At 38.8% G+C, this 18,404-nt stretch overlaps 1 protein-coding gene across 3 annotated transcripts in view; it reads right to left on the reverse strand.

The window, feature by feature from the left end:
* arhgef12a (Rho guanine nucleotide exchange factor (GEF) 12a) overlaps nucleotides 1-18,404 on the reverse strand; it is a 67,507-nt gene that overhangs the window by 12,032 nt on the left and 37,071 nt on the right. For all 3 annotated transcript variants that reach the window (XM_047391509.1, XM_047391508.1, XM_047391510.1), the window contains 21 exons: nucleotides 16,077-16,175; nucleotides 13,870-13,919; nucleotides 13,610-13,667; nucleotides 13,347-13,519; nucleotides 13,009-13,086; nucleotides 10,459-10,578; nucleotides 9,961-10,068; nucleotides 9,656-9,790; nucleotides 7,396-7,497; nucleotides 7,207-7,317; nucleotides 7,025-7,123; nucleotides 6,713-6,755; nucleotides 6,471-6,576; nucleotides 6,098-6,235; nucleotides 4,902-4,934; nucleotides 4,206-4,320; nucleotides 4,015-4,108; nucleotides 2,500-2,697; nucleotides 860-998; nucleotides 749-781; nucleotides 507-658 (listed from right to left, as the gene is read on the reverse strand). In XM_047391509.1, coding sequence (XP_047247465.1) covers nucleotides 507-658; nucleotides 749-781; nucleotides 860-998; nucleotides 2,500-2,697; nucleotides 4,015-4,108; nucleotides 4,206-4,320; nucleotides 4,902-4,934; nucleotides 6,098-6,235; nucleotides 6,471-6,576; nucleotides 6,713-6,755; nucleotides 7,025-7,123; nucleotides 7,207-7,317; nucleotides 7,396-7,497; nucleotides 9,656-9,790; nucleotides 9,961-10,068; nucleotides 10,459-10,578; nucleotides 13,009-13,086; nucleotides 13,347-13,519; nucleotides 13,610-13,667; nucleotides 13,870-13,919; nucleotides 16,077-16,175 — 2,184 coding nt within the window. The remainder of the gene's footprint in view (nucleotides 1-506; nucleotides 659-748; nucleotides 782-859; nucleotides 999-2,499; nucleotides 2,698-4,014; nucleotides 4,109-4,205; nucleotides 4,321-4,901; nucleotides 4,935-6,097; nucleotides 6,236-6,470; nucleotides 6,577-6,712; nucleotides 6,756-7,024; nucleotides 7,124-7,206; nucleotides 7,318-7,395; nucleotides 7,498-9,655; nucleotides 9,791-9,960; nucleotides 10,069-10,458; nucleotides 10,579-13,008; nucleotides 13,087-13,346; nucleotides 13,520-13,609; nucleotides 13,668-13,869; nucleotides 13,920-16,076; nucleotides 16,176-18,404) is intronic.

Consider the following 18,404-nt stretch of genomic DNA (forward strand, 5'->3'; position numbering starts at 1 on the left):
ATATAATTTGTCAAGAGCCACAAAAAACAAAGAGAATTTTCGTTATTTTGAAAAGCTAAGGATTTTAAAATTTATTTCCATCTTCATATTTTAAAATAAAATGCATTTTCTAACTTTTACAAAGTAAAAAAAGTATTTTGTGGAGGCCAAATGAGCGAGTAATTTCCATAAATATGGAAAATGAAGAAAGATAGGTAGCCTACTATATAAAGCATATAATTTGAAGCTAAAAAACATTAAATTACTATGCAGATATTACATAAAAATATATAGAAGAAATACTAAAACCACCCTATCTTATTTGCCTTTATAATTAGAAACGTTTACCATTTAGTTTTGTAAAAGCCGGAGTGGAGAAGCCAAAAGGCCACATGTGGTTCTGGAGCTGCAGGTTGCAGACCCCAGGTGTAGCAAATAAATCCCAATAAAATACATCAAAGTTGGTGGTTGTAACGCAAAAGACCAAGGTACATGAATTCTTTTGCATAGGCCCTGTATGTGCTCACCATTTATAACTTCTTGTCTCTTAATCTCTTGAGGTGTGAGTACAGCGAGGATCTCTCGTCCCACCAGCTGCTGCCAGTTGGGAGGATCAAGCTCAGAGTCCGTCCCCCGATCATCCTCGCTCTGAACATCACCGACACCCAAACCCTCAAGTCTAGGACAAGAAAATGGTAACTTTTCATTTCTCCCTTTACCTTTTAGATGACTCCAGGGCATCTACGTCAAATCGACCTGCTGCACTCACCTTCTAACTGCCTTTGGCGTTCCCTCGTGAGCTCTAAGGAAGATTTATTCAAATACATCAGTGACAAAAATGAGAAATCTTCCTCATTCTCACACATATGCACAAACATACCTATCACTTTCTCTGTCATCCTCTTGTAACTGTTCCAGGGTATAAAGCTCCATATCTGAAGCAGGTACAGTTAATCCATCCAGAGGATCCGACTGAAGTCCGTCAATCAACCTGGAGGGGGCTGATGTTGGTGTCCCAACTGACACAAGTTAAACTTTATTAATATACCAGCAAAATGATGCAGAGTCTATACTGTAATCACATACTGAAAACTGTATCATATGCATGCCTTAACGTGAAGATTTTAATGCGCTCACACATCCAGTGGCTCACATTACTTGATTTGTGGTCAACAAAAAAGTCAGAGGAAAGCTTAAAAAGGAAGCTTGGTAGAGGTCCTTCAACAGGAGTTAAGATTTATTGTTTATAAGGGATCTCCCAGTATAAATCCCCGATAGTTCACTTTTGATGTTAACTTTAAATTATACATGAGGAGGAATTAAAGCTAACCACTCATGTTGAAAAATCAATGGGTTTTCAGTGTTGAAAATCAATACATTAATAGAAATCAGCTGACCTTGGTGAAAAAATTAATCAAATGAATGACAAGCATGAACTTAGCTGTTTGTGGAACCTGAATTAGTAACGCTCCCATCAAAGCCAGTATTTAGGGATTTAAATCAGTGTTGTTCTCATATCTAATATTTTAAGATACAAATTAAAATATTCAAAACCTCCAGGATTGAGTATTGCTCCCCACCTTAAGGGTTGATCAAAGCGCACACACTCCAGAGGCTACTGTGATTGGTCAGTGCGCCTTTCTCATAGGCTTTAATTAACTATGAGGCTTATTAAAAAGTAGTCATTTTATTTTAGTTTCAGGATTTAACCACTGTGAAATAATCACAAACAATGGGCATAAAAGCGGAGTTATATTTTCCTCTTGCTCCAAAGTCGAGTAAATGCAGGCGTCTCTGTCAGCAAAACTCATTAACAATTTGAAACGGTTCCATAAAGTCTGGAGTGACTCAACATAAACTGTAAAGTGTAATAGCTGCGACAGAATCGTGGGTTGAGAGTTTTCTTGCTGAAAATTATGCTTTTTAATTTTGTCACTAGAATTCCTTTACTGATCGGCACAATAAACTTAGTAACACAAATCCACCAATTTGGAGTGAATTTAATTCGCATTTAAACAAAAGAAGCAATGAAACAAATAATCTGATATTATTGGTCAGATCTGACTCTTTTTAATTGCATTCTGAACTCTAGTATTGTGGTAGGTGGAGGTCTGTGTCCAGAGATTATTGAAGCTCAAGCAGCAACATTCCTGCTGGAGGCGAAGGTGTAATAGAAAGCTTAATTTCAGCTGTGAAAGCACATTTAAACACGCTGCTCAGTTTTCATCTTTTCAGATCAGCAGAACACTTTTCTATTGCCTGTCGGAGGTATTCACACACGTTTTTCATACAGACTTAATTACTAGGACTATCTGAAATGAATCGCCATTATAATCCTTGCGAAAGAGCCGCACAAACCTTTTTACAAACTGGTTTCAAGGCTGTTGAACTTAGTAAAACTCCTAAAGTAAAGGTTAGTTCAATATGCTTTACTGCTGGTCAAGGTTTCAATCTAACAAGAAGTTGCAAACCAATATTAACAACCTTTTTTCAAATTAAATAAGCCAGGTTAAAGCTCACCATTGTCAGCATCCCGGCTTGCGTCCACGCTGTGGGTGGTGTTACTTGGAGATGAGACAGACATGGGATATGTGAGTTCGGAGCCCTCGCTGGACTGGCTGCCCCTCAGACGACTACCATCCATTTGTTCAACTGCTCCCAGAGTTGGCTGAGACAGCTGTTTCTGAGGCCTGGGGCGAATGTCCAGAGCTTTGCCTGCTGTGTTAAGGTTATAAAGAAAACGTAAATGAACTTATCATTCTAGTTCTACAACACCTAACACCAGATAAATATACTCACTTTTAAAGAGACACAACCATTTCTTTCCGCCACTGATGATCATTAAATCAGATTAAAACTAAACTAGGTCTACCAAAATTGTTTTTATTAGGTAAACACTAAGAGAACATTTTTTAATCCTTTCTATGAATTCTAAAATGTACATAAATGTCCTTCATAGCTAGCATTGTCTTTTAAGCTGTATGTCTTGGGTCAGGTTTGTAGGTCACCTTGTACGCACACACCTTTTCATCTCTGCCCATAAACTTTCTATGGGACTAAGATCAGAGTTTTGTAATGGCCACTCCAAAAATATTAATTTTGTTGTCTTTGAGTCACTCTGTAACTAATTTGGCTATATGCTTATAGTTAATATTAGTTTGGAAGAGCCAATTGTTCCCAAGCTTTAATCTTCTGGCTAATATTTTGAGATGTTGCTTTAATAAGGCCCCTCATTGTTTTTTCCTTATGGCGGTCTCCGTTATGTGAACAGTTCCTTCTGCAGCAAAACACTCCCAACAACATGGTGCTGCAACTTCACAGTTGAGATGGGGTTCTCTGGTTCCTAAATCCATCCATCCATCCATGTTTTATACCCGCTTCTTCCACACTGGGTCGCGGGGGAGCTGGTGCCTCCAGCAGTCTACGGGCAACAGGCGGGGTACACCCTGGACAGGGCTGCAGTGGCGCTCTTTGCTGCGAGTCCATTGTAGAGCAACGCACAGGACAAACAACCATACACACACCCATTCAAACCTAAGGGATATTTAAAGAGACCAAGTAACCTAACAGTCATGTTTTTTGGACTGTGGGAGAAGGCCGGAGTACCCGCAGAAAACCCACGCATGCACAAGGAGAACATACAAACTCCATGCAGAAGGACCCCAGGTTGGGAGTTGAACCCAGGACCTTCTTGCTGCAAAGCTACAGTGCTATCAGTTGTGCCACCGTGCAGCCCTCTCCCATCTTGGCGAAAAATTAATGCAACTCTGGACAAAAATACATGTTGCGACCTTGCATAATGAATTTCACTGCATTCTGATTAGAAGCTTACAAGGCCAAGAAAATCATCTAGTCTTTTTCAAACTGCTAAAACGTATAGTGTTTTTTATGTTTTTTTATTCCATCACTCTTTATTCTGGCAATTAGCAAGGGGGGGAAAAACATTGTGTCTTTTTTCGCTGCATTTGAAAAATATCTAGTTTCAACTAGATTTGGCAGCCTCCCAAACACTCATAGCCTAAATCAAGAACTCACCTGATGCTGCTTCAATGCGGCTGGGTCGACGCTGAGGTACAAGAATTGAAAATTTCTTTTTTACTTCACCTTCTTTGTCGGTTTTAATACTTTTCTGCAAGTTAGTAAAGAAATCAAGGAGACAAAGTATTACATGGTTGACAAAGATAAAGAAAGATGTTTGATATTTGAGAAGCAAAGAGATATGGTACCTTTATCTTAGGGAAAATGCGGTTCAGACCCCGTTTGGTCTCCAGATTTCGAGGCTCCTTGACCCTCACACCAAGGTGCTTCATGTATGTACAGATAACAAACTGTATCGTATTGCTAATGGAAAATAGGAAGAGTCAAGAAACAAGTTTGGTAATTGCATTTTAACAAAAAAAATGAGGCAATGCTTAATAGTGAAAAGCACAAGTATGCATATTGTGCATTGTGCCATATGTCATCCCTGTCCTTTTCTTACAGTTTCTAGAAAACCCATCTGTGCTGCGCTGAGACCATATGGCATATCAAACAAGAGCGTTTCAATCAGTCACACTTTTGAATTATTTAATATAAACATACTGCATAAATTACAGGTTCTCTTTAAGAGTCTGCCTAAGAGCCTTATTTGTAAACTGAGGGAGATTGGAGCTTTATTTGTCAGAGTTGTTAAGTCTCCTTGGGAGAAACATCAAAGACAAATGGTCTGAAGTTAACGAATTACTACTTCCGACATAGTTCATTTAATCCATGTGTGCTTTTAATGCCCAATTTTACGAGATCAAACAAAGAGCTACAGGACTTTATGAGTTTGAGACCCATTCATTCAAAAGTGTAACAATAAACCCTTAAACTTTTAGTGATGATCAAGTTAGTTAAGAAATGTATAACTTAAGCATGTGTGATAGTATGAGATGTCTTACCATTTGTCTTCCTCTGTGGTCTGAGGAGTGGAACTGCAAGCCAAAAAACGTAAAATATGAGTAAACAAAAATAGTAGAAAATATAACATTAGTATATGTCTGCTCAATAACCTCCATTAATTCAGATCATTAATATGTTTGTATGGATACTTTTCCAGTCAGAAGTTTACATACACTAATTTTCTGCATGAATCTCATATCAATTTTGGACTTTCAATACTTTAATTCAATAGTTCTTTTTCAGGGGTAGAATGATTATACAAAGAACAACTTCAGTGATTTTTTAAACAACAATCGTGTGCACACATGATGAATTAATGTCTCTAATTTATAACTACACTAAGTTACAGTAAAAGGCTCAAATGTGTATTCTAACTTGATAATATAAAGGACGAATCATTTTTTGTCAATGATCATGATTGCCCGAAGCTGGTAGTTTCTCTTTGACAGCAGAACAAGGATTTGTTTCACAGTCCTTCTTGGATTGACTAGTAACAGCCTTACTGAACATTTTTCACAAGGGACCTAAAGATTAGAGACTCAAATTCTAATTTTCAGAGCTCTTCATCGGTATAAGCCCCTTTTTAAGGATAAATACAAAAGTTCACTGATAATTTATAAGATATTTCTACAGAGGTCAGACTTTAAATATGAAACCTGTAAAAATTAACACTGTATGTAAGAAGCAAGAAAGACTGACAAACTGGATTAATGAATGGATGGATGGATGGATGGATGGACAGCTGGGCAGTCATAACTTTAAAACAAACTGGTTGGGAATAAAGTTTTCCACATTTCATTTTCTTCTATGTATAAATATTTAAGCTTGTATGTATAATTTTATGTATTTTGTTTTTCAGTTTTAATACTTTTGGTTGTTTTACTTTAAGTCTGTAATGGTACAAACTGAACCAAGCCTGCATTTTCATTTTTCTGCATTATGATACTCACCTTTTTTTCTAGTCCCTTGTGTTTTAAGTCTTAGTGTTACTGAACCTTGTGTGGGTCAGAGAAAATCCTCAAAAATCTAATTCAGTCATTCAATTTTTCTGTTGTATGATCTTTTCAACCAGGAAAAGGAACATCTCAAATACATCAATAAAAGCCCTAAATTTATATTTAAATCACTGCATGTTACCAACAGAGCAGAATACCATGTGACTGTATGTGTGAATACATCTAGATGAGCGACTCACAGGATATCATCTATTTTGGAGATTATGTTTTCAGCGTATGAACGTTCCCGCTCAAGAGCGACGCGATCTCGGACTCTCTCTTGGTCCAGTCTGGCCAGCTCAGCTTCAGCCACAGTTAGGCCCATGCTGCGCTTCTGCCTGAAAATTAAAAACATTTGTTATTTTAATGTATGAATCGCTGTTAAAGTAGATGATGTCTGTGGCAATAGATCAAGACCCAAATAAAGTACGCAGAACCAGGGACAAAGCGACGTGGTACTTAACTATCGTAACAACTATTCGTATATTGACATCAAATATTCACACTTCAAAATCTATAACAATTTCCAGTACTAGCTGTCACATTAGAAAGAAACAGAGTGGCCAAGTTTACCTAAAGTCCTCGAGGTTTTTCTCAACTTCAGCTAGGAGAGAGTCCTGCAGGGTTTGAACATGTTGCCTATTTATTTCCTCTGGTATCAGCTCCGTCCGCCGCCGGTCTTCAAAAAAAACAAAAAACAGAAAGTACTCTAAATACACTTAACATAAGATTAGCAGCTCACACTCAAACAAAAATGATCAATTGCAGGAGAAGAAATATCAAGTATTTTCACAAGCACAATATGACAACCTTACCAAGATCAGAGGAAACAGATTCAGGAACAGGAACCTTTAAATTCTGCAACAGAAAATGGTTTTAAAATCAATTAGTAGCAATGATGCCATCTTTCTAACATCTCAATGCCAAAGTTATTTGATTTTCAAGAGTGAAAATGCAGGTTTTACCAATGAGCATACTCATTTTTGGCTAAAAATGTGCACGATTCAGATAAATTTGACTATTAAATGAATAATTACAAACACGTTAGAATAAATTTGGTAGCATTCCACAACTGTCAGGTAAAAATTTTATTAACATTGAACATGTGCAACATTAGTGAGACTCACTGCTCCCCGGTCCATAAAAAAATTGTGGAGGTCCATGAAAACCCGTCTGGTCTCTTTGGAGTTGGTCTGCTTATAGAGCTCAGCGTAGAGGTAGCACAACTGAGAACAAGACATTAGGATTCATTTAAATGATGTCAGGTTGCATGAAAAAATGATATTTTCTATGTTTCGGAGAGTCTTACCACAGGAGCAGGTTCGAACTGAGAGATGACATGATGCAGGAAGGCTGCCAGGTGGGCAGGGCGAGACTTGAGCTGCGCGATACTGTTAAAGCTGTCACACAGGCCGTTTGTCTGAAACACATATGGGTGTGTTGGTCTACAAAAATTATGTTTGACACTCATGTTAACATCAGGATGTGAAAATCCCACCTGCTCTTGGTCTCGATCAAAATAGTCGTCTTCAGCTCCGATAATTTGCGAGATAACGCGAGAAGAGGAGGGACTGCTGAATGTGGTGGGTGACAGAGAGTCCTGTAAAAAATAAAGATAATGCATATCAGAATCTCCTCTGTGAAAATGTTTTATACATTAATTACGGCCATGAATATGCTTTACATTTGGGTTTCTTAATGATTTATTTGAACATGTCCTTTTCAAGGATAAAATGTTTATATAACAAACAAAAACTCAGCCCACAAGTTGAAATTTATTGTGGATTTTCTATAATCCACACATTGTCAAAATTATACATACAGGCTCAAGTACATGCATACAACTGAGGTTGCAAAATATACTGCAATATATTGACATCGTAATAACTGGGTGCAATAATGTATCGCAAAAGGAGTTCAAGAATTGTTCGCTATCGTATTCTAAGTGTTATGAACATGCATTTTTTGCTAATGTAATATTTGGCCAGTTGGATAGAGTCTAACCCAAAACGCTTAAGGTCAGAGAGTGTAGAAACAAAACACATGTATGAGCATTGGCTCGGCCAATTTGTTTTGTTGCTGCATGTTTGTGCATACAAATCCCGTCAAGTTACATTTCGGACTCTGTGGCTGCCTTACTATTGCTCCTTTTCCACTGGCTCGATTTGGCCCTACTGGACTCCACTCGGCTCGCTTTGGGAGCGTTTCCGTTACAGTCTTTTCCGTACCGGTACTTTTTTGGTCCCTGCTCCTGAGCAGGTACGACCGGGGCTGAGTAGGGACTACATGTGATGTGACCGGACTGCTTTTCACTGATTGGCTTAGGATGAGGAGAAATTAGAAGGTTTTCATTGAGACAGTGCAGGGAAAAGTTAATAAAACTCAAGAGCAACTACAATAATATTAAGGACCATAGTGGCTGGAGCAGGTCAAACGTCAAACATGTAATTTTACCATTTACAGATCATAAACCAGCCTGAAGGCTGACGGCAAAGAAAAAGAACAAATGACCTTTCAGAATTAAATGCAGGCAGAGCGCTGTATGTAATAACATCCTACACAACACAGTAACGTTAATAGCAGCACAGCGCTCTACAGTCATGGCTGGAGGCGGGGCTTCAGTCGCCATAGCTTCAGCCGTTAGGGGGGCAGTGGAAACACAACCGTTACCGTACTGAGTAGAGCGAAACCAAAAGGTGCAGAGCCGTGCCGGCTGAAGCGAGCCAGTGGAAAAGGGGAATATGACAACCCCACCCACACTGAGGTGAGAATGCAATGGTAATGGAAAAAGACCTGAGTCAAGTAGAGCTGAGTAGGTACTAATGAAGAAAGGTAATTAGACACTCACGCCTCCCCTGGCCCAGTCTTCCCAGCTATAGACCCCTTATCTTCCATGCATGCCTGGTTTTCTTCCCCGAACTTCACACCTCTTAAATCTCAGCCATAACAGTAGAAACGCAACAAAAATTGCCGGTGTCACCAGAAAACATTGTCGTGCAAGCAGGGCTTGAGACAGTGGACTCTTATAAGTACTTGAGTCTTCACCTGAACAATAAACTTGACTGGTGTCACAACACTGATGCTCTTTATAGGAAGGGTCAGAGCAGACTCTACCTGCTAAGGAGACTGTAGTTTGTTGAGTGTAGTTTGTTGGAGCAGCAACTCATCACCCCTCAACAAACTGCTCAGTTAGTGTTTAAATCCCTGCTGTTACCTGGACCGTTTTTTTATTTCTTGTAAGTAGTCTGTTGTTTGTTGCACAAATACAGTTTTTTTAATCACATAAAAATGCCTTAAAGTTGAGTCTGTCCCAAGAAAGCAACCAACTTAAATGGCCAGAACTGTGCCAGAAACTTGCTGATGGCTACAAAATTGTATTGTTTCTCTGCAACTTGCTAAGAGACATTTAACCAAATATTAGTGGGGGTGTACTTATTTGTTTTTGAGCCTGTAAGTATAAATTTAAAACAGGGTGGATTAGAGAAAATCCACAACAAATGTAAGGTTGTTTTTTGTCTAATCAGTTCCCTATGGAAACAAATCCATTTAAATAAATCATTAATAGCAACAAATTAATAGTAAATGCTGATGATGTGTGTATGGAAACTTATGACCAACATCATACATTCCCTCAACGTTTATCTGCTGGTATTTGGCAAATACCAGCAGATAAACTCCTAACAAGGTGCGTGGTTAAATAAATAGTCTTTCAGGAGGTTCTAGCAAGTAAAAAAGAAGTTTAAACCCAGTTTAAATACCAGGTCAGTGGTATCCTCTGTCTCTGGGGAATGGCAGGAGTTGAAGCTGTTTCGGGGTATGCTCTTTGGGCTAGGGTAGGAGAAGTCTTTTGGACACTGGCTTTCTGGAGATGCTGGTCCAAACATGCGTGTTATCTGGAAACAAGATGCAGGATGAGGAATTCTTAAATAATCAGTTTTTCTAAAAGAACCATAAAACTAATTAAATAATATTTTACTTGTTTTCAGTCAAACTATCATGTGAAAACAAAGCCAACGTATGCATGTAAATTACATCCTCTGACTAAAGGGAGGTCGATACTTACAGGAGTGCTGCTCCAGGACAGATCTGTGCTGTTGTCTGCTTTAGGGGTATGCGTGCGATCCGTTTCATGCATGCTACTGTCGTCTGCATCGCCACTTGAAACATTCTCCTGAAGATCCATGCAAGATTTGTTACAATTCTGAACAGTTAACCCTGGTCACAGTCCACATAATGGAATACAGTGATGTTAGCAAACTAATGAGTAAAATAGTAGAAGATTACATCTCCAGAATCTAACTTCATGAAGTGTACCTGCAGCAGACTGACATGCAGAAACACTTTACATAACAAAAGAGAGACGTAAAACTCTCAGCCATGCAGACACAAAAGAGTGGCTTCCCACAGAGGAAGCCTAATCCTCTAACGAGATTAGGATTAATGTTTGTCTGGAATGATCCCCAAATGTGCTACAAAAAAATTACAAAGATTGCTAGGATGTTTCTGGCAGATCTGTGTCAGTAGATCTCCGGTTTTCTGGGTTAAATTGGAAAGTTGGTACCTGTGTTGTTCCAGTGGCCTTAAAGAGCTGACCCTGCAGCTGAGGAATGTGTTTTTTAGCTTCCTGGATGTCTTTCAGTAGTTTGGGGGAGGGGTTCCTGCTGTACTCCTCTTTCATTGCCTAGACAGCGTGACAGGAGTAATCAAAACAAAGAACAGGTTTGAGATATGAGTACACAAATAGGCCAATACACACGTACAGTACTTTGCAAAAATATTCATACAACATTTTCACATTTTGTCATGTTACAACCACAAAAATCTATGTAATTTACTTTATTTTATGTAATTATGCAATACAAAGCACACAAAAGGATAGATGGTTTTCATGGTTTACTAATACAAATATGAAAATGTTGCATGCTTTTCAATTTAACCCGAGAGTCAAAATTCTGTAGAACCACAGTTTGCTGCAAATATAGCTTCCAGTCTTGTAGAAGAACTAGAATCAGCTTTATTGGCCAAGACTGTGCGCACATTCAAGGAATTTGCCTTCGGTTTTAAGCGCTCACAAGAAACAGACATTTAATATAAAAATATATAAACTTTAGAGGAAGTAAAATTAAGGATAAAAGGAGCAGTATGTGCATATGCGTGTACAGCCATTTCTTGTAAAGAAAGATAAAAAAAAAAAAAAAAAGAAAGGCAGGTTGTGATAGAGAAAATATGCTTATTTTGTTTCACAGCAGAGTAGCTCACTACTAAAGCTGTAAGGTTTTCATCGTGTTCATCATAGAAACAGCATGGGGAAAGAAACTGTCTCTGTGGCAGCTGGTTTTTGCAAATAGCACTCCTGAAGTCTAAACAATTTGTGTGCAGGATGTGTGGGGTCTGCAGAGATGTTAGCTGCCCTTTTCCTGACCCCAGAACTGTACAAGTTCTAGATGGAGGAAAGGTCAGCCCCGGTGATTCTCTCTGAAGACCAAATTGTTCGTTGTAGTTTGGACCTGTCCTGTTTTGTGGCTGAGCAGCACCACACAGAGAAGGATGTGCACAGGACAGATAATGGCAGTGTAGAGGATGACCAGCAGCTCCTGAGGAAGGTTGTACTTCCTTAATTGTCGCAGGAAGTACTCTCTATTTGGGAGGACCATCTCAGGGCCAGAGAAAAGGTAGTTCCTAGGAATTGGAATTAATCCACGGTCTACACAGTGATGTTGAGGATGGTGAGGGGAAGGAGGAGTTCTCTAAAAGTCCACCATGATGTCCACAGTCTTGAGCGAGTTAAGCTCCAAGTGATTCTGACTGCATCAGTGAACCAGCCGATCCACCTCCTGTATACAGACGCGCAATTGTCCTGCATCAGACCAATGACAGTGGGGTCATCTGCAAACTTTCACACATGGTTCTGCTGTGATGGCAGAGCGTTTGAAGCAGGAGGGAACAGCTCCAGAGACTTGCTCAACATCTGAGTGAAGATGGGGGCCAGTTGGTGGGCGCAGGCTTTCAGGCAGGAAGGGGGAAATACCATCAGGCCCCTGAAGCTTTTCTGGTCTTCTGATGCTGAAAGAGTTAACTTTTGCACATTCTTCTTTGCAAAACGGCTCAAGCTCCATCAGACTGAATGTATAGTGTCTGTAACCATGAACTTTTAACTTTTGTTCAACTAGATTTAGGGCTGGACTTTGACTGGGCCATTCTGACACATGGAAATGCTTTGATCCAGATCACTTCATTGTAGCTTCAGCTCTATGTTTAAGGTCGTTGGCCTCCTGGAAAGGGAACCTCCCACCTCTGTCTCAAGGCTCTAATGGTTTTTCTTTTTCCGAGATTGCCTTTGAATTCTGATCCGCTTCACTGTCACTGTTAAAGAAATGCAACGCCATAGCAAGATGCTACCCTCACCTGTATCACCACAGAGATGAATTGTTCAGGGTAACACATGGTGTTTTGTATGTAGAACGAAATGTTCCAACTTTGATCTCATCTGACCATAGCATCCTGTTCCACATGTTTGTTATGTGCCCTAGAAAGTTTATACTAAACTGCAAATGGGACTTTAAACAGCTTTCTCCTCCGTAAAAGTTAGATTTGTGGAGCAAATGACTAACAGTTGCCTCATTAACAGATGCTCCTACCTGAGCAATGGATCTCTGCATCTCCGTCAAAGTAACCACAGGTCTCTTAGCTGCCAGTAAGACTAATTCTCTGCAATACCCTTTCCGTTTGTGGATGATGAACAGAGCAGTAAATGTTCTGCAACATTTTCAAAGCTTGGGAGAGTAAAGTGACTAAATTTGAAAAAGGCTCAATGGAATAAATACTTTTACAAGGCAATGCAGACCTGGCCATTAAAGGTAACTGTTTAGATTTAATTCAGATTAAAACATGTCCCGTTAGATCATTAGTAACTGGTTCCAATACAGAACAGTGTTCAATATAAAGACATTAAATGTCAGCCTTTAATTTACAGAAACAATAAGACTGCAACAATTATGACTAAGGCTTTATACACAAACTATGCAAAAAGTCAGGTAGCGTAGCTCACTACCAAGGAAAACTACAAGCATTAAAGTAAAAGACAGTAGATAATGGCCATTGTTATGCAAACCTGCAGATCCTGCTGTTCTTTTGAGAGCTTCTTTTGCAAGACACTAGTCTTCTGGTTGCAGGAACTGTTGTTTTCTTCCTGAGGGTTAAAAAAGTAGTAACTGATTAGCCTAAATCTGCTTACTCAGGGCAACCTATACTTTAGATTACTTAAGCAAAAGCACATAAGCAGTTATGGCAAACATATATTTAATACACAATTCCAAAGCTCTGATTAAAAGGATTTACCCACATAGACCTTTTATATTAAAAGAGATTTTTTAAACACAGAGATAACAATAAGAAAAAATCTCAAAGATGGTAAGTCTCTGAGGACCAAAACTGTTATATCTTTCGTACCCATGACGGTTGTAAGGGGGAGAGGCGGTCCAGAGGACTATATGGGCGCTCTGCTGCTGGAGAGTTTGGAGAGGATATGCTAACACCCAAGATGTCGGGCTCGGCTTCAGGCAAAGGGATCTGGGCGAGCCCTGGAGGGCGTCCCAAAACCGTGAGGGCCACATAGGAGCCCGCTAGAAAGAGAAGCCAGAAGAATTACAAAATCTCATCTTCAGCTTTATTCTGCTTATTCTTTCTGGTAAAATGTGTCCAGAGGAACTAACATTTGATAAGTTTCACTACTTCGGTGTGGTTAGAATGTGTAACAAGGGTCCCGTTAACCTAGAAGACAATAGTGGCATGATGAGAATTATGAAAAAATAATATGCAAAGCCAAGTCTGAGTGTTTGACAATAAAATATTCCCTGAATCTGTGAACAGCAGATAGCCCTTAATATCCAGAAGGTGGCAGCATACAACTGCTTCACCAAACCAAGAGATGTTGACACTTGTATTTATCTTCCTTTTCTTTAAACTACATTACCTTGATGATCCTGTCTCCTGTCTGAACACCTGCTCGCATAGCAGCCCCATCTGGCAAAGGACACAAAAGCACTGATTTGACTCAAGAGGCAGGACAGAAACAGAACAAATAGAAGAAAAACACAAAAAAAACACTGATTTTGAGGGAGGGGAAAACAAATATAACTTCAGGGTTAAATTGTTGATATTTCTACACAATGAGTACCCCATATTGCCTGGAAAGCCCAGACGTGGCAAAGGGCCTGTTTTGGAAGACCATAACAGTAGTTATATTACAAGTAGGACCTGTTTCACAGCTCCACCCCAAACAAAGGGATTTAGGCATGAGACAGGTTATTATGGGAGCCACGTCTGAGTCTACACTCACAAGGGTAAAGCTACAGTAGTTTGTAAATCCCCCAAAAAAAAGAAAGAAAAGAAAAACAACCAACAAGGCTTGGCACTGGCCACTAACTGCAACATAGGTCCTTAAAAGGCTGTGGGTAAACATGCAGCTATTATTTATTGGTATATTTCCAGAATACTTGCCGACTAAACATTGCTAGTCTTAACTTTAGCTCACACCTGATAATGAGGAGGTCCAGAGAGAGAATGATTTAATCACTGTTTTCTTTACAGCGGCCCACAAACTAGCTGACTACCCGATAAAGATGTAAAAAATAAATAAATAAATAAATGTATAATTTATTACTGTAGCAAAATACGACAGAAAATTGTACAAAAATCTAGCCTTTAATTTAACTTCATTTATCATGGGGAAAAAACCATGTTGCACAAAATCAGTGGTGCCACATTTATCGGCAACCCTAACAATGCCTTTAAATTAAATTTGACTGATTTTAGATGTGTTGAAATATAACCCTTAGTTTATTATTTTATTTCAGACAAGATATGGTCCGTACAAAAAAAACAACCTTAGTGTTTTTAAGTTGAGTATCTATACATTTATTTAGGACTGTTTTCCTGGAGTATAAATAGAGGTGACGAAAGGGCCAGTTTCTCTTATCAAATGACCACTAGGCTAATCAAACGGCCACCTCAGGGAGGAGGACTGTTAGCAAGGTAAAGTCTCTATAATTCAATGTCAGAGACTTGCAACAAAGAATGGCATCTTGTGGTCAATGAGTCTCTGTCAGATGCCGTCTACATGCCAACCAGTTATCTAGGAGGCATAACAGGAAAAAGCCTTTTCTGTCCTGTCATCTTAAATGTAAACAAGGGTCTTATGAAATTAAGACATTCCAGGTGGCTTTGGCACTAAATAATGGATAAACATGTGATAATGCACCACAGGGCCACTGTATAGTGGAGAATCTGTGATGATGCGGGCCTCCTTTTCCAAAAGCCGTGGGAACCTTGATAAGAGTGTATGGCACATTTCAGACAGAAATCTGGTGACTTCTGCCAGAAGACTGAATGTTGTCCTGGGTTTTAGCAAAAATAATGATTCAAAACATATGGCTAAATCAACACAGACATGGTTAAAAAAAACTAAAAGTTGACCTTCATCTATGGCCACATCTGTACGTAGACCTCAATCCTACAGGAAACGTGTGAGGTGAAATGAAGAGAAAAGGTGGATGACACTGAAACTCACTCTTGTGAGATTGACTGTTCCAAACAACACATAAATCTTGTTATAAAAACCTGTGTTGATTAGTATAAGACTTATCATGGACATTTTAATCAGGTATCTGGACATACTCTATAGTCAAGGAGGGCTCCAGGTATCTATATATCTTTATACATAAGACTAGGATGACTGCTTTCTGTGTTGCCTTGGAAACGAGAGCACAAATGGTAAGCCAAAAAGGGATTAAACACTGACAAGCATTGATGACAGTGCCAAACAAGCCCTAAAAGAGTTATTTCCTCTTCTTTTCTGTCCATGTCGGCATAGCCCATATGCTGTTTTTAGAGAACGACAACAGAGCTACAAGCACCCAGTCTGAAGAATCCTGTTGAAAGGAAAGCAGTTACACTAGAACTACTGTGCAGGAAATACAGCTTACTGCCAATTGAGTCTCGAGTCAGAGAAAGTTAACGATTTGTATAATTCATCCTAAGTATCACTTTTATACACAGGTTCACAACAAATTCTGCGAACTTAAAGTCTAGGCATATATCTCTATTGTAACAGCTCAGACCACAAGTTGTCATTGTAACATCTGGTTCTTCTTCCTTTTTAAGAGTAACACTCAACCTTACCTTCTTTGACCAGCTGCACAAACACAGGGTTGTCACCACTGACAGTGAGCCCAAAGCCATTTTCATCTTTCTGGATGATCACACATCGCTGGACCAGACCTGTAAAGTGAGACGGGACAGAAAATACAATACAGAATGTTCACAAAGACCAGGAAGTCGATAAAAGACTTTGAAGTTAGAAACAAAAACATTGTGACGGAGAAATACAATCTAAGCCTCAGGCTTGCTTTCATGGTTTAAGGTTAAATTATTTAAGTTTCCTTAAACATATTGAGGTCCACAAAAAGGGAAGTTAATGTTGATTGAGTTTCATATCCCTTCTTGCAAATTCTAAAAAAATACCAGACTTTGTGTTTGTTCCTCCTACCCTATTAGTCACACTGAAATCAATCTCAAAGTGAAAGCTGTGTAGTCGGTACGGCCAAGAGAAATAAGCTGTTAGTTAGATGTAAGCAATGCCTTTAAACAACTACTGTTTAACACATACATCTAACATCCAATAGAGACTAATTATAATTTAGGTATTTTTGAGGTGCAAGGCAAGATGCTGTCCATTATTTTATTAATGCTAATACAAAAATAGGACGTGTTTGATTAATGTATTTACAATTGCTCAAAAGGTTTTTATTCCCTTTGAACATTTTTACATTTGTCACGTGACAACCAGAAGCTTCAATTAAGTTTTTTGAAAGAACACAAAGAAGTGTGTAACTGGAAAACTTAAGACGGAAAAAGGTATGTTGTTTTCAGATTTTGTTTACGAATAATATTCTAAGAATTGTGGCATGCATATGTATTCAGTTTACAGAACCACCTTTAACTGCAAGAATACTTGCAATGCTTCTAGATTATGTTTCCACCATCAAATGTTTCCCCATTTTTCTTTACAAAAATGGTCAGTCAGACTGGATATATTTAGACATATCGCCACAGATTTTCAATCAGATTTAGGTCCGTGCTTTGACTTGGCCCTTCTACCGTGTGAACATGGTTTCTTGTCAATCATTTAACTTTGGCTCTACGGTTTGAGGTCACTGTCCTTCTGAAATGTGAACAACTGCCTCAGTCGCCTGCTATAGAAAGGCATCCTCGAAGCATAATGCTGCCACTGCCATTTTTCATGGTGTGCATATTGTTTTCAGGGCGTTAACATTCTGCTAGAAGTATTGTTCAACTGAATTTTACCAGAGCATTTTCAGATGAAGGATTAAACAGAGCACACTGAGATGTTCAAAGCTTGGGACATTGTTTTATAACCTAACCCTGCTTTAAAGGTCTCCACAACTTTATCCCTGACCTCTCTACTGTGTTCTAGGGTCTTTATGATGATATTTGTTAACTAATGTTCATGAACAGACCTCTGAGGCCCTCACAGAACAGTTGTCGTAATAGTGAGGTTAAATTACATACAGGTTGATTCTCATTTCCTTACCTACGATCATTTTGAAGGCAGTTGGTTGCACTGGATTTTTATAAGAGGTATCGGAATAGAAAAGGATGAATATAAAAGTCATGTCACTTGAGGAGTTCTGGATAGAGCATATTTACATATAAACAAAGTTTTTCATCTTAAATGCAAAATTTATAATTTCTTTTGTACAATTTTGGCATAATTACTGCTCTGAGTGGGTTGTTCTTTCAGCAAATGACATGTTTTAGAGTCTGTATACTCCAGTTAACGATTAATGGATTACTAAATAAATAAACGATTATTTTAATCATTGATTAATTGCAATTAATCCGATTACTTGTTTCAGCCCCTAAAGTTATAATGAGGTCTGTGACTGTTGCATAACAGAATGTGACAAAATTCAAAGGGTTTTAATACTCTTGCAAGGAACTGTCGACAGTCAACAGAGAGATCAAAATAGGAACGTTACTTTAAAGGTTTTTTTTCTTGCTTTGGTTCATGACCAGGGAAAAGAGATTAGAGCTTATCTCATGTGTTGGTGACAAGAGCCAGACTTAACACGAAAGCTAATATAAACACTCTTCATAAGAACAAAACATATAAAATAAAACTATTTTGTTTCTTGAAACAAGAAAATTGTTGATTTTTTACCCTTTATACATCTTTTAAGAAGCAGATTTAAAACATAAAAACGTATATATTTTCCAGTGTGTTCCACATTTTATGGCCAGTGCAGCAACAACAATAAAGATGTTCATCAATAAGGGCTAGATGGGGGTTAGAGATTGGAGGGGGCTGCAGCTAATACAAGGAGGGAGGCTAGGGAGCCAAATGGCACAGTCTAGGAGGTGGCTGGGTGGTGGAAAAGAGGGTTAAGTAGAGCTGAAAGAGCAGGGGGAAGGGCATGGGTGAGAGGG

Source organism: Girardinichthys multiradiatus, chromosome 18 (genome assembly GCF_021462225.1).
Source record: "Girardinichthys multiradiatus isolate DD_20200921_A chromosome 18, DD_fGirMul_XY1, whole genome shotgun sequence".
Taxonomy (NCBI): Eukaryota; Metazoa; Chordata; class Actinopteri; order Cyprinodontiformes; family Goodeidae; genus Girardinichthys; species Girardinichthys multiradiatus.